Below are 15,583 nucleotides of genomic sequence, written 5' to 3'. Positions count from 1 at the left end.
CTCTCTCTGCACCTACAAGTTCTGACTCCTCTCCCCACCTTCCTGCCAGTCATCTGGACAAACATTCTCACTTCCTCTCCCCCTGTCCCTGGTGAAACATAAGCAAGCAGAGATGCTGTCTGGTCTACTGAAATGTTTCAGTAGTTCAGAAGAAGGCAGTCTAAGAAATCAAAGCATATGAGCCCCTGAAAACTAGATCCTCCCTCAAAGAAAAGTTTAGATATTATTGCATGTCTTTTTTCTTTCAGATGAAAAATATGATTATCAAATTTTTAAAATCTAACAAAAGCAGAGACCTAAAGGTTAGATCCTATTGAAAACTGAATCAGTGAGAGAGATAATTTTTTGAAAAATTTATTTATTAGAGAGAGAGAGCAGAGGGAGGGGCAGAGGGAGAGAGAGTCTCAAGCAGACTCTGCGCTGAGCATGGAGTCTGATGCAGGTCTTGATCCCATGACCCTGAGATCATGACCTGAGCTGAAACCAAGAATCTGACAATTAACTGACTACACCACCCAGGGGCCTCTGTGACGGAGATAATTTTAAGACAGCTCCCATAAATCAGAAGAAAAGATTCAAAGATGAAAAATATGTACATAGTAATGATTTCAGAAAGAGAGAAATTATAAAAGGGGAAAACATAATGATAATAAATAATAATGGAAATGTTTACCACCATGAAGAGAAAATTCAGATTCAAAAGCTTCACTGAAAACAAGGCAAAAGTAGTCATAGAGATCTATGCTTAAAAATATTCTGGCAAAATTTTTGAGATTCAGACATAGACAAATTTCTACAATAAGTCATTCTAAAAGTGTTATCACAAACACTGGACTTCTCTAGCACAATAAATATCAGAAGAAGATGGAGTAGCATTTATGTTTTTGAGGGGAAAAGATTACAATACAAAAATTCTATACCTAGCAAAGAACAACAAAAATACATTCTCACATGTGTAGGGATTGTAATAGAGGACTGCTACAGTCACTTGTATTCTTATCTATAGAGTAAACTTCAGTGAAAAGTTTACAGGTCATATTTTCTGATCATAATGCAACAAAACTAAAAAGTACTAATAAAAGAAGATCATATTTGATCCTAATAACTCTTAGAGAGGAAGCAAACATGAATTACTAAGTATTTAATAAGCAACGTCCATAACAACAAGGCATAATGTATGGAATACACTAAACATATAAACTGAGAGTCTGAAATACTTTTACTTTTTAATTTTTTTAGAGAAAGAGAGCCCAACACACACGTGTGCACAGGGGTGGGGGGAGGGGAGAAGCAGAAGGAGAGAGAATCTTAAGCAGGTTGCACTCCCAGTGTAGAGCCCGACTTGAGGCTTGGGCTTATGACCCTGATATCATGACCTGAGTTGAAATCAAGAGTTGGCTGTTTAGCCAACTGAGCCACCCAGGCACCCCAGAAATACTTTTTATTTTAAGTAAAACCAAATAAAAATAGATGTTTGTAAATATCTGAAAATTTTAGAAAAGTAAAATGAAAAAAAGGAGAAAGGAATTAATAAAGGAAAAGATGAACTTTTTAATAAATTAGAGCACAAATTAAAATGGTTAAACCTAAAAATGTATTATTTGAAAAGACCAATGAAATACACAAATCTCTGGCAAGTCTAATAAAAAAAAATGAGAGATAACCCAAATATACCACAATAGAACTGAGAAAGGAATATAACCACATATATGGGGAAGGAAAAAAAGATCATTATGTACAATAATAATAATTCTTCTAAGTTGACTTAGAAGAAGGTACCTGAATAGACCAATATCCATAGGTGAAATAAAATGTGATTAAAACACATTTTAATAGACAAAAAAGAAAAAAGAAAAAGTAAAACCCCTAACTACTTCTTTTTAAAAGTCACACAGTTGAAATAATTTTACAAACAATTTCTTTCAAATCTCTAGGGAGCAGGTAATTCCTATCTATTTAAACAGTTCCTGAGTATTCAAAACATGGAACTCTTCCCAATTTATTTAATGAAGATAGTGTAACTATGATATAAGACCTAAGAAAGCACACAAAATCTAAAATAATATCACTTACAGCTTATGTGAGAAATTCTAAATAAAACACTATCAAATTCAATACAGAAATGTAAGTGAAAAAATGTTTTAAAAAACCACAGTGCTCATACCACCAGCATTTTTCACAGAGCTAGAACAAATAATCCTAAAATTTGTATGGAACCCCAAAAGACCCCAAATAGCTAAAGCAATCCTGATCTAGAAAAGCAAAGCTGGAGGCAACACAATTCCAGACTTAAAGCTGTTATTACAAAGCTGTAGTCATCAAGACAGTGCTGTACTGGCATAAAAACAGACACATAGGTCAATAGAACAAAATAGAAAACCCAGAATTGGACCCACAGCTATATGGTCAACTAATCTTCGACAAAGCAGGAAAGAATATCCATTGGAGGAAAGACAGTTTCTTCAACAAATGGTATTGGGAAAACTGGACAGCAACATGCAGAAGAATGAATGTTTCTTACATCATACACAAAAATAAATCAAAATGGATGAAAGACCTAAGTGTGAGACAGGAAACCATCAAAATCCTGGAAGAGATCACAGGCAGCAACCTCTTTGACATCGGCTGCAGCAACTTCTTATTAGACACGTTGTTGGAGGCAAGGGAAACAAAAGTAAACATGAACTATTGGGACTTCATCAAGATAAAAAGTTTCTGCACAGTGAAACAAACAAACAACAAAACTAAAAGGCAACCTACAGAATGGGAGAAGATATTTGCAAATGACATATCTGATAAATCTATAAAGAACTTATCAAACTCAACACCCAAAAAACAAATAATCCAGTTAAGAAATGGGCAGAAGACATGAATAGACATTTCTCCAAAGAAGACATACAAATGGCCAACAGACACATGAAAAATGCTTAACATCGCTCATCATCAGGGAAATACAAATCAAAACCACCATGAGATATCACCTCACACCTGTCAGAATGGCTAAAATCAACAACACAAGACACAACTGGTGTTGGCAAGGACTCAGAGAAAGGGGAACCCTCTTACACTGTTGGTGGGAATGCAAACTAGAGCAGCCACTCTGGAGAACAGAATAGAGGTTTCTCAAAAAGTTAAAAGTAGAACTGCCCTATGATCCAGCAATTGCACTATTAGGTATTTACCCAAAGGATAAAAAAATACAGATTCAAAGAGGTACATGCACCTGAAGTTTATAGAAGCATTATCAATGATAGACAAACTATGGAAAGAGCCCAAATGTCCATCGACTAATGAATGGATAAAGAATAAGTGATAGATAGATAGATAGATGATAGATAGATAGATAGATAGATAGATATACCTATATCAGAATATTACTCAGCCATTAAAAAGAATGAAATCTTGCCATTTGCAATGATGTGGATGGAGGTAGAGTGTATTATGCTAAGCGAAATAAGTCAGAGAAAGACAAATACCATACGACTTCCTTATATGTGGAATTTAAGAAACAAACCATATGAACATATTGGGGGGATAGAGATGGAAACAAACCATAAGAGACTCTTAATGATAGAGAACAAACTGAGAGTTGCTGGAGGGAGGTGGGTGGGGGATGGGCTAGATGGGTGATAAGTATTAAGTAGGGCACTTGTGATGAGCACTGAGTGTTGTGGTAAGTGATGAACTACTGAATTCTACTCCTGAAACCAATACTGCCCTGTATGTTCACTAACTAGAATTTAAATAAAAGTTTGAAAACAAACAAACAAAAAAACCCCACGGTGTTCAAGTAACATTTTTCCCCAGAAGTGCAAGACTGGTTCAACATTAGGAAATACTTAAGGTATTTGGTCATGCCTACAGGTCAAAGGAGAAAAGATATAAAATAATTTTTTAAATAATATTTTTTAAATAAATTTTTTAAATAAAATTTTTAAATAAAATTACACATTTTGGCACTAGCTACTCCCTCCCTTTCCCCCCAGATCTTTGCAAGGCTTCCTCCTTAAAATTTAGATCTCACCTCAAATATTACATTCCCCTTATCTAAACTAGGATTTCTGTTCACTATCCCATTACCCTTAATAGAAATTCCATGTTCGTGGATAGGAAGACTCAATATTGCCAAGTTGTCAGTTCTTCCCAATTCGATCTATAGATTCAATGTAATCCCAATAAAAATACTAGAAAATTATTTGTGGTTATCAACAAAGGGATTCTAAAGTTTATACGGAGCGGCAAAAGGCCCAGAATAGCCAACATAATATCGAAGAAGAACAAGGTTGGAAGACTATTTCCCAACTTCAAAATTTACTACAACGCTACAGCAATCAAGACACTATGGCATTGGCGAAAGAATAGACCAATAGATCAACGGGAAGAATCGAGAGACCAGAAGTAGATTCACATGAATTTAGTCAACTGATCTCTGACAAAGGAGCAAAGGCAATACAGTGGAACAAAGATAGTCTTTTCAACAAATGGTGACATAACAACTGGATGTTTACATGCAAAAAAAAATGAATCTAGACACAGATTTTACACTCTTCACAAAAATCAACTCAAAATGGATCACAAACCTAAATGTAAAACAAATAAAATAAATGTAAAATAAGTAAAGCTCCTAAAAGATAACATAAGAAAAATCCAGATGACCTTGGCGATAACTTTTTAGATACGCACCAAAGACACAACCTGTAAAAGAAATAATTGATAAGCTGGATTTCATTAAAATTACAGTTTATGCTCTAGAGAAGATAATGTCCAGAGAAGTGAGAAGACAATCCACAGAATGGGAGAAGATATTTGCAAAAGATACATCTGATAAAGAACTGTTATCTAAAATACTAAAGAACTTTTAAAACTCAACATTAAGAAAACAAACAACACAATTAACCTATAGGCAAAGACCTTAGCAGACACCTCACCAAAGAAGATACACAGATGGAAAACAAGCATATGAAAAGATGTTCCACTTCATCTATCATTAGGGAAATGCACATTAAAACAATGGTGGGATACCACTACACACCTATCGGAATGACCAAAATCTGGAACACCGACCATACCAGATACTGGCAAAGATGTGGAACAACAGGACCTCCTGTTCATTTCTAATGGGAATACAAAATGGTATAGCCATTTTGGAAGACAGTTTGGTGTTCTCTTACAAAACGAAACACACTTTTACCATACAGTCCAGCAATTGGTCTCCTTGGTACTTACCCAAAGGGGCTGAAAACTTATGTCTACACAAAACTCTGCACATGGATACTTATGGCAGCTTTATGCATAACTGCCAAAACTTGGAAGTAACCAAGATGTTCTCCAGTAGGTGAATGGATAAGCAATCTGGTACATTCAGACAATGGAACATGATTCAGCACTAAAAAAGAATGAACTATTGAGCCATGAAAAGACTTGGAGGAAACTTAAATGTGTATTATCAAGTGAAAGAGGCCAGTCTGAAAGGCTACATAGTGTATGATTCTAACTATACAACATTCTGGAAAAAAGGCAAAACTATAAAACATTAAAAAGACCAGTGGTTACCGGGGGTTGGGTTTCGGGAGTAGGGAATAAACCGGTGGAACACGGGATTTTTAGGGCAGTGAAAATATTCTATATGATACCATAATGGTGGATACTTTCATTATACATTTGTCTATACCCATAGAATGTAAACACCAAGAGTGAACCCTAGTGTAAACTATGGACTTTGGATGATAACACTGTGTCAATGCAGGTTCATCAGTTGTAACACATGCACCCCTCTGCTGGAAATGTTGATATTGGGAGAGGCTGGGCGGAGCTGGGGGGGCGGGTAGGGGATATATGGGAAATCTCTACTTTCTTCTTAATTTTGCTGTTAATCTTAAAGTGCTCTGAAAAATTAAGTTGACAAAAATAATAATGAAAAAAAATTAAAAATAAACTGTAAAGCTAAAAATGAAAGGTGCTGGTATTAAGGGAATAGGTGACAGGGGAGAAAGGATAGGAGCCAGACTTCTTTGAATACGCCTCTTTTTGTAGATTTGATGTTGGAACCAGGTAAATATTTTACATTATTATAAAATAATATTACAATTTTAAAGGCAATCCCTAAAAGAAATAGAAGTAAAATTAATTAAATAAACCTGTGTATCTAGTGGGTAGCAAAACTACACAGAGAGGAACTATTCCAAGTGACTTTAACTTTGTAATTTGACTGAACATCCCTAGTGGGATCTACTCTAAGGACAAAAAGGGCTGCAAACAAATCTTAAATTATTTTCAGTAATTATATTGCTGGCTGTAGTGTTGTAATTGTGATTCTGAGGCTGTTGTATGTATATTGTGGGATGAATTGAGTGAATGTTTATGTTGTCATCATTGAGAACTAAGATTTTTCAGTGTAGTTGAAGGGAGATACAGATGTAAGATTAATAAAGTTAAGTAAAAAACAATAAGAATCCTTAGACCTGACTTTGAATAGAAAGTATCAGTATGAACTCATGATTAATTTTATCTTAAAAAATTTCCTTCTCCAGTTCTGTCCATTGAAAAGGCCTAGAAACAATGATGAAGCCAATAGAAATGAGTGAGTACCCATAGTGCCCAGATTGTGGTTCTAAAAATAATTTCTTCCTGAAAAGAACTAGGGCTTCTTAGGAGAAATGGCTGATTTCAGGTCTGGCTCAGAAAGTGTGTAATATGAACTTAAAATAGCTTTTTATACCAAAAATCAAGGAAGCTTCAAAGTCTACCAAGTTCATGTAAAAATGAAGGAATCAACCTGAACAAATCCTCTTAGTAGCAAAAAATAGGTAGGATATTTGGGGCATCAATAGGGATAATGTTAATGAATTTAAACACACCAAATATTCTTAAATCCATGAGTTCACAATAGCACTTAACAAGAAAATAAATTATTAAGAATCTTTGAAGTATGTTAGAGAACTATTACTTTGAAAACTTGTAAATAAAGGGAAAGAATCAAGCATCTGTCATTCCTTTCTTATAGAATATGTACCTCAGGCTAACCAAATAATCCATTAAGGGAAGTTTCTGTTTAAGGAAGTATACTGGCTAATAAATAAAGAAGAATGATGAGATCAGGATGTTACTATTGTGCAATCCCTGATTAGTTTACGAATCTAGGAAATGGTTCTCAGGGGCTGACAACATTCCCAACTGTATGGTATATATTCTCTGATAGAAGTACCCAGTACTACACATGAAGTAGTATTGAAAAAAAGAATCTAACCTGAATTTGATCAGACCTGTAGATCTAGCTACTGATTTATAGGAAATTGAGAGAAAGAGGAAGAAACTTTCTTGCTGAATGACACCCCAGGAATACGAACAGTACATCCAGGTGTGGGAAACTTCCATAGGATAGATGACCCTTGAGACAGAAAAATGCAAGGAAATAACCTTGAGAAACACAACTGATTGCAATGAGCGTCATTTTTTGGGTACTGATTCAAACAACAAACTTGAAACAATTAAGAGGCAGCTGGAAAAAGGGGAACATTAATTGGAAATGTTATGATAAAATTTGATTAAAAATTGATGATACTAACATTATTATGATGATGATTCTAAGGTATGATAATTATATTGAAGGCATTTTTTTTAAAGAGCCCTTATCTTTTAAAGGCTCGTATTACAATACTTAGAGATAAAAACATGATGGAGTTAAGTATTTCTCTTTTCTGGTCAAATGGTCATTTCCTCCTTTAAAAATGCTTTAAACAATACTTTCCTTAGTGAATGTTGAGTGACCAATTATTTTTTATTTGTGTGTTGAAGTCTAAATGTATCATAAAAGACCTTGGGTTTCAAGGAAAGTCTGTTTCCAACTCATCTTGAAATAATCATGTTAGCCAGAGAATCTCTGCACAGTAGAGCTCTTATGAGCTGGAGAAAAATTTGTAATAAACAGTGTGTGTTAAATCCTCACTGTCTCAAAACCCAGAATTTTCCTTATAATAATGATAATTCAAAGAGATTGGGAAATCATTTATATTTTCCCTCATTGGACTCACCAGTCTCCCATTTGCAAGTAAACTTCCTTTCTTGCATATTTTCATTGGCCCGATAAGCCCAGTGAATATATCTTTGGTGGGATCCACAGCAGAATAATACATCTTAGATAGACAGACAGGATCTTTGTAAGTGGGTCCCACTTCTTTGGGGACAGTCCATTCGTAGGTGAATGTTTGTTTGGGTGCTACATGTGAAGCTGAAGGAGAAGGCATACCTGTGAGAAATGTCACATTGGAGAGGTTAAGTATGCGCTCTAATGTGGTCATTTGAGCCACCAAGTGGACTGGGTTTCATCTGAGACAACCCACTTCTCAGTTCCTTTTTAGAATTAGAATGAAACCCTACTTGAATGGCGTCCCCCTTGTGCTCCTTTGTCAGGTCACAGATGGGTGTGATTTCCTTCAGGAAGCCTCCTCTTAACCAGTCTGCGGTTGGCGCCTGCTATGGTCCAAATGTTTGTGTCCTCCTAGAATTCACATATTGGCATCCTAATGCCCAATGAGATAGTCTTAGAAGGTGGGGTCTTTGGGGAGTGATTAAACCTTGAGACTGGGGCTCCCCTAAATGGGATTAGTGCCCTTACAAGAGAGATCCCACAGAGCTCCCTAGCCCCTGCTACCACATGAGAACACAGCAAGAAGTCTGAGACCCAGAAAAGGGTCCTCATCCAACCATGCTGGCCCTCTGTTCTTGGACTTCCAGTTTCCAGAACTGTGAGAAATAAATTTCTGTTGTTTATAAGACACCCAGTCTGTGGTATTTAGTTACAGCAGCCTGAACAGACTAAGATAGGGCTGCTCTCACAGTCCCTGATGATGCCCCCAGCACTTTTCATGTTAGATTATGTGTATTTCCCCACAAATAGAACGTAACCTTCCTGAAGCAAGCATCGTCTCTATATTTCCTTTGCTAGAACAACACCTGAAAAGAGGGGGTAATCCATACATTTTCTATTGAACACAACTGAATTGAAAATAACTTCAGACCTAAAAGGCAACTGCAGATGATCCTGTTCAAATATCCTGATTTTATACTTGGGGAAACTGAGACCAGAAAGACTGAATAACTTGCCCACAGTCATACTGCAAGAGGTGGCAAAGGCACTCACCTTCATCGGTCACCCTGACATATAAAAATACCCAAATGCATGCATAAAATGGAATATTTGTGTTATTAAAGTTATATTAAAATGCTTATAATGCTAAGGAAGCAAACTCAGTACAAAAACACAATGACAAGTACTATGACAAGTACAATGACAAATACTATGATCTCAACTACATTCAAAATATATATTATATGTACACAGATGGAAGAGTGGGGGGTTATATAAGAATATAATAGTGGTTATCTATAGAACTGTAGATAATATTTTTGGCTGTACCTTTTTATATTTTTCAAATATTCTAAAATGAGCATTTAATCTTATAATTGCAAGAACATTTTTCAAATCTAAAAATCACCCAAGTAGTACTCCAGAAATGTATAATTGATATAATCCCAATAAGTTACTACCAGCATTGTCAAAAATCATCCAATCAAGGCAGGACAAAATTCCATACACCAGTTGGAAATGGAAGGAGAAGAGGTTTCCTTACTTCCTGGCGTGATGTCTAAGAATGATATACGAGCGGTTTCCTTGGAAGTTCCTGCCTTCAGTTTTTGCAGGGCAGTTTTCTCTGGCTGACTAGCACAGTGGGTTATTAAATGTTGTGTGGTTATAGAAGGTGGTACTCACTTTCAGTCAGGGGGTTGTGAAGTGAGGTATAGTATGTGCCCTCGTTGTTCTTACTGACCCTCACCCCAGTTGGCTCAATACTGAGGGGATATGCTCCTTTGTTATGGAAAGTGACTCTGATCGTATCTCCCACCTCTGCCCAAATGACAGGACCTAGGGACAAAGAGAGCATTATTAGTCTTCCTTGGTATATAACATACAGAATACTTAAGACAGTTGTTTTCTTTGGCTTGTCCTCTGGCAGAAACTGCTGGAAGCAACATCTTATTTATGGCAAATGGAACATCTTTTTTTTTTTTTTTTTAAAGTCTCGTATCAGCTTGACATGGTAAGGCTAGAAAGAGATAAGAAGGGCTTTTTGATTTAACTTCAGGTTAAGGAAATTTGTCAGCATTTTGATCCAAGTCGGTTCACCAGCTTTATACATTGACAAGAAACTATTCAGTGTCTATGCTCTCCTTATCTTAGCCTTCTATTTGCCAGATGTGTGATATTTGTCCCAAGAGTCAGGGGGCTGCTAGTTAAACCTTGACCACCCAAAGAGGGTAAGTTAAATTGTCTTGGATGTAAAGAGTAACGTTTTTGTGGATTTTCTGTCACCAAAATCAATATTGTTACCAAATATAGAATAAAAACATAGATATATAGTACATATATTACGGAATATATAAAATGATATTTATTGAGAGCTTCTCATGTGCTTTTCTGAGTGTTTATGTGTATTAACTCCTTTAATCCTTACAGCATCTTTATGAGTTAAGGACTGTTATTGTTATTTTTTTAAAGATTTATTTATTTATTTGAGAGAGAGAGAGAGAGAACACGTGGCAGGGGAGCAGAGGGAGAAAGAAAGAGAAGCAGACTCCCCGCTGAGTGAGGAGCCCAATGCAGGGCTGGATCCCACAACCCTGAAATCATGACCTGAGCCGAAACCAAGAGTCAGACGCTTAACTGACTGAGCCGCCCAGGTGCCCCAGGACTGTTATTGTTATTATTGTTCCCCTTTCACAGAAAGAGAACAGGCATAGCAAACTAAGTACTTTCAGAAGTCACACAGCTAATAGGTGAGGAGTGAGGATAGTCTGGATCCAGACTCTGTGTGCTCACCCACTATATTCTGTCTGAAGGTCTGAGTGAGAACAGGTCTCTAGGCTGTGCACAAGGCTCTAAGACTGACCCAACCTTTTTCATTAGTAGCCTGGATTTTATTTCCAGGGGAATGTAATTTCAGCTAAGAATAGAGGCTAACAGCTTTGCTGTCTATTTAAACCAAGCCATAAACATAATTCTCCATACCTCTTTTTTTTTTTAAGATTTTATTTATTTATTTGAGAGAGAGACAGAAAGCACAACAGAGAGCAAGAGTGGGGAGGAGAGGGAGAAGCAGACTCCCTGCTGAGCAGGGAGCCTGATGTGGGGCTCAATCCCAGGACCCTGGGATCATGACCTGAACCGAAGGCAGATGCTAATCGACTGAGCCACCCAGGCGCCCCTCTCCTTACCTCTTGAAGAAAAAAAAAAATCATCATTTGAAGTCAGCAGAGTTTTCAATGATGAAGATTTACTATTGGTAATTTACATTGGAAAAGTAACTAGCTGCTACCTTTAATTATTGAACGACCTTCCACGTCCCTAGTTTCTATGTAGAAATCGTACTGCAGGTCCTGAAGTTTCTGTTCTTTCTGAGGTTGGGTGGCTCAGGACAAGAGTACAACAGTCACAAATATTCTGCAGGACTCACCCAGGAGGCCAAGATGTTCCTCTTCAGGGCCTCTCTTCTTTTGATTTGTGAAGGAGGCATCTGTGTATTCACGATAAACCAGCTTTTTATAAGATCCTCCAATTCTTGTAGAACCCTGTTCAAAAAATACCTCTGAAGCACTGCCAAAAGAAAAAGGGTTTATCACTGGAGTTGAAAGCAGAACAGAAAGCAGGCGTTCACACAGGACAAATTGAAGAGCAAAATTATGACCAGTGCTCAAAGGTAATTCTTATTTACGATTTGCCAAATATTCAAACAGAAGCAGATGGTACTAGGCGCGTCATAAAAGGATGTTCAATTAATGAGTGGAGTATCATGGTATGGAGGTTTCACTTTTTCAAGTGAAGCGAAAAATTGTAAGATGGCCCATGTCAACCCCTGATAGTTATTAACTGTTCTACAATAGAATCTTTTTAACAAATTATGAAATGTTTAAAAATACAGTAGCTACTGTTAATTGCATATCAGCACCAGCTGGGTACTTAGGAGCTTTCATTTGTTATCTGAAACTCACATGATAAGGCAACAAAGTTGGCATTATTCTCCCCATTTTACAAATGAAGAAATTAAATTTCAGAAAGGCATTTGACTTGCCAAAGTCATTCCATTCATCTCTTCTCCCATTTGACGAATGTATTGGACACCTGCTTTTTGCCAGGAACCTTGTTACATGTTGATGGTGTAACCATAAGCAAGCTGGACCCAGCCCTGTCCACAAGGACTTTACACTGATCAGAGAAGACAGACTATGAACCGATCAACATAATACCATGCAATAAGCACAGGGCATTATGGAGTAGTTCTCCTGGGCTTGGAGAAAGTTGTGGGAAGAGGCCCCAAAGGCTTTCCAAAGAAAGTGATTTTTCAAAACTATCTAGAGGAGAGTCAAGTTAAAAAAGATGAAGTATATGTGGTGGGGAGAATGGGGTGGGTGTTTACAAAGAGGAAATACCCTATGGAAGGCTTGGAGGAAAGAGTGAATATGGCATGTTTTACAAAATATGACAGGAGCAAAGTGTACAGGGAAGGGCAAACAAGAGAGAAAGAGGCAGAAGAGACAGAAGGAGGCTTGGAGAGATGGGGGTGGGGGGGCAGCAGGACCTAGTTAAAGTTTTAGTGCTCCATCCCAGAGCAGTAGGAAAGCTTTAAAAGATGTGAGCATTCAGGAGCAGTGTTTTAAGAGGATCCCTCAGGTGGGGGAAAAGTAGATAACTGTTGGAGACATTTAGGATATAATGAGGCAGTACATGATGAGGAGGGAAGGAGGGAGTGGTGAAGTGGGGAGTCAGGGATGGTACTCAGGTTTCGGGCTTGACTGATGATGCGTAGTGATATTATTCACAGAGAGGAGAAAGCTCGGATATATGGGGGGAGACAATAGGTTCAGATTTGGACATACTGATTTGGAGGGCCTCATCCGAATGGGGTGTCTCTTAAGCAATTTGAAATGCAAGTCTACAATTTACAAGAGCCTTCTGGGCTGAGCTGCAGCCTTGGAGTCATTGCATCTGGATGTCAGTGTAGACTGGGGCTTAAATTTCTGCTTCAGGAATCACAGACCCAGTTGTGATTCCAACATGTTTCCCACGGATACTGTCCTCTGATGAAGGCTTGTTACAGTCTCGTACCTGGAAAAAGGCCTGGAGACCAGCTGAAAATCACAGGCCCAGCTACGGACCAGTCGTGTGTCATTGAGTAAGTTACTTGACCTTTCCAAGTAGCTGGGTGGCAAATAAAGCTTCTCTTAGGAGGTGATGTCTGAGTAGAGACTTGAAGCAGGGGTGTGGCATAATCTCATCAACATTTTCGAAAGCTTACTTTGGGTGCTTTATGGAGGATGGACAGTAGGAAAGGAAGACTGAGCAAGGAAGAATGGCTGGGAGGCTCTGGAAGTCATTGGACATGGACAGGAGTAGTTCCTGTGAATCAAAGGACACTATCAAGAGAGTGAAAAGAAAACCTATAGAATGGGAGAAAATATTTGCAAACCATATATCTGATAAGAGGTTAATATCCAGAATATATAAAGAAGTCATAGACTTTAACAACCACCACCAACAGAAACAAAAACAAACAACCCAATTCAGCAATGGGATAAGGACTTGAACAGATATTTCTCCAAATCACCAACAAGAACATGAAAAGATGCTCAACGTCACTAATTAGGAAAATGCAGGTCAAAACCACAATAAGATACAACTTCACACCCAATAAGATGCCTATGATAAAAAAAATGGAAAATAAATATTGGTAAGGATGTGGAGAAATTGGAACCCTTGTACATTACTGGTGGGAATGTAAAATGGTACAGCCACTGTGGAAAACAGTAAGGCTGTTCCTCAAAAAATTAAAATTACAATTGTCATATGACTGAGCAATTCCATTCCTAGGTATGTACACAAAAGAATTGAAAGCAGGGATGTAAACAATACTTGTCCTTCCATGTTCATAGTTGCATTAGTCACAATAGCCAAAAAGTGGAAACAACCCAAATTTTCACCAACGGATGGATAAATAAAACACGGTACATGCATACAATGGAATATTATTGAGCCTCAAAGAGGAACGAATGCTACGACGTGGATGAACCGTGAAAACATTATGCTAAGTGAAATAAGCCAGACAAAAAAGGACAAATACTGCATTATGTCCCTTGTATTAATTGCCCAGAATAGGCAAATTCATGGAGACAGAAAGTAGAAGTTATCAGGGATTGGAAAGCTACTGTTTAGTGGATACAGACTTTCTATTCAGAATGATGACAAAGTTCTGGAAATGGATAGTGTGGATGATGGTACAACTTTGTGAATGTACTTAACGCTGCTGGATTGCACAATGCTGTATTTTCTTTTCTTTTTAATTAATTAATTAATTAATTAATTAATTTAATTTTAATTCAATTAGCCAAGGTATATTGTTTTCATGAAAGGAAAGCTAATGCATTGATCAGTCTAGTTGTTTTCAGTATTTTCTGAGGAATTTGTTGAGCCTCTGATAATTTTTAAAACCATTTTCTTTCATGAACTCAAAAATCATATTTTTCAAACTGGGACTCATACCAAACACCTTAGTAAATATTTAGCAGTGTTGTTACTCAGTTTCAGGTACCAATTAAAATGTTAATTGCTGAATCCATCTTTTATGGCCTTTCTTTCTTTCTTTCTTTCTTTTTTTCTTTTAGGGAGTCCTATTTTGAAATAATAGTCCTTTTTCTGAATTACCTTCCAGGTGCTGTTAAGTTTTTTTTGGTGAAGATGTCTATTCCAGAAGGTGCATAGTTCCAGATGATTTCCTCAGCAGCGATGTAGTAATGTCTAACATGTTTCCCATGGATATCGTCCTCTGATGAAGGCTTGTTACAGTCTTGTACCTGGAAAAAGGCCTGGAGACCAGCTGAAAACCACACGAAGGAGACATTGGTTAATGCAGCCAATGGTTTTTCCCTCCGATTGCCTCGTAATCATTGCTGGTGAAATAACAGATGGAAATTGAAGAAACAGTGAGAAACAATATTACAAATTATAGTAAATAGTTGTAAATAAATTACTGATAGAAAATTCAGAACTTCTCTATATGGCACAGAGAAGAGATATTAAACACTAGTATTTCTAAAAATGTGGTACCAAGTTCTGTGGAGTTTCACTTGGGAGGTCTTCTGATGAGAAAAAAAAAGACACATTAATAGATAATTAATGAAGAGGGGTTTGGCCATACTTTAAGGGCAGGGTGGAGTAGAGGAGAAGGAATAGTATGAGCATACATGATTATTGTTCTCAGACAAAATCAAAATGGTTATTCACCCAGTGTGTTGGGTCTTCTGAGGCCAGGGTCATATTTAATAGGTGAGGTTATGTTTGAAGGTCAGAGTTAACATACCAAAAGACCCAGATTAAAGTTAATTTCTTCAGGAGATCAATATTACAAACTAATATTTTTTTCAAGAACTAAGAATGTTCTTTTTTTTTTTTTTAAAGATTTTATTTATTTGACAGAGAGAGAGACAGCGAGAGCAGGAACACAAGCACGGGGAGTGGGACAGGGAGAAACAGGCT

At 37.1% G+C, this 15,583-nt stretch overlaps 1 protein-coding gene across 4 annotated transcripts in view; it reads right to left on the bottom strand.

Moving 5' to 3' along the window:
* Positions 1–15,583, bottom strand: part of LOC116634945 (ceruloplasmin) — a 58,436-nt gene that overhangs the window by 28,853 nt on the left and 14,000 nt on the right. For all 4 annotated transcript variants that reach the window (XR_004300080.1, XM_032408474.1, XM_032408476.1 and 1 more), the window contains exons 6-9: positions 14,753–14,924; positions 11,511–11,650; positions 9,770–9,922; positions 8,031–8,245 (exon numbers count right to left, since the gene is read on the bottom strand). Coding sequence is in view for 3 of the 4 variants with exons in the window: in XM_032408474.1 (XP_032264365.1) it covers positions 8,031–8,245; positions 9,770–9,922; positions 11,511–11,650; positions 14,753–14,924 (680 nt within the window). In the remaining variant the exon portion in view is untranslated. The remainder of the gene's footprint in view (positions 1–8,030; positions 8,246–9,769; positions 9,923–11,510; positions 11,651–14,752; positions 14,925–15,583) is intronic.

Source organism: Phoca vitulina, unplaced genomic scaffold (genome assembly GCF_004348235.1).
Source record: "Phoca vitulina isolate PV1807 unplaced genomic scaffold, GSC_HSeal_1.0 scaffold10, whole genome shotgun sequence".
Taxonomy (NCBI): Eukaryota; Metazoa; Chordata; class Mammalia; order Carnivora; family Phocidae; genus Phoca; species Phoca vitulina.
The sequence above is the reverse complement of the archived record's forward strand: the minus strand, read 5'-3'. Positions and strand labels throughout refer to the sequence as shown.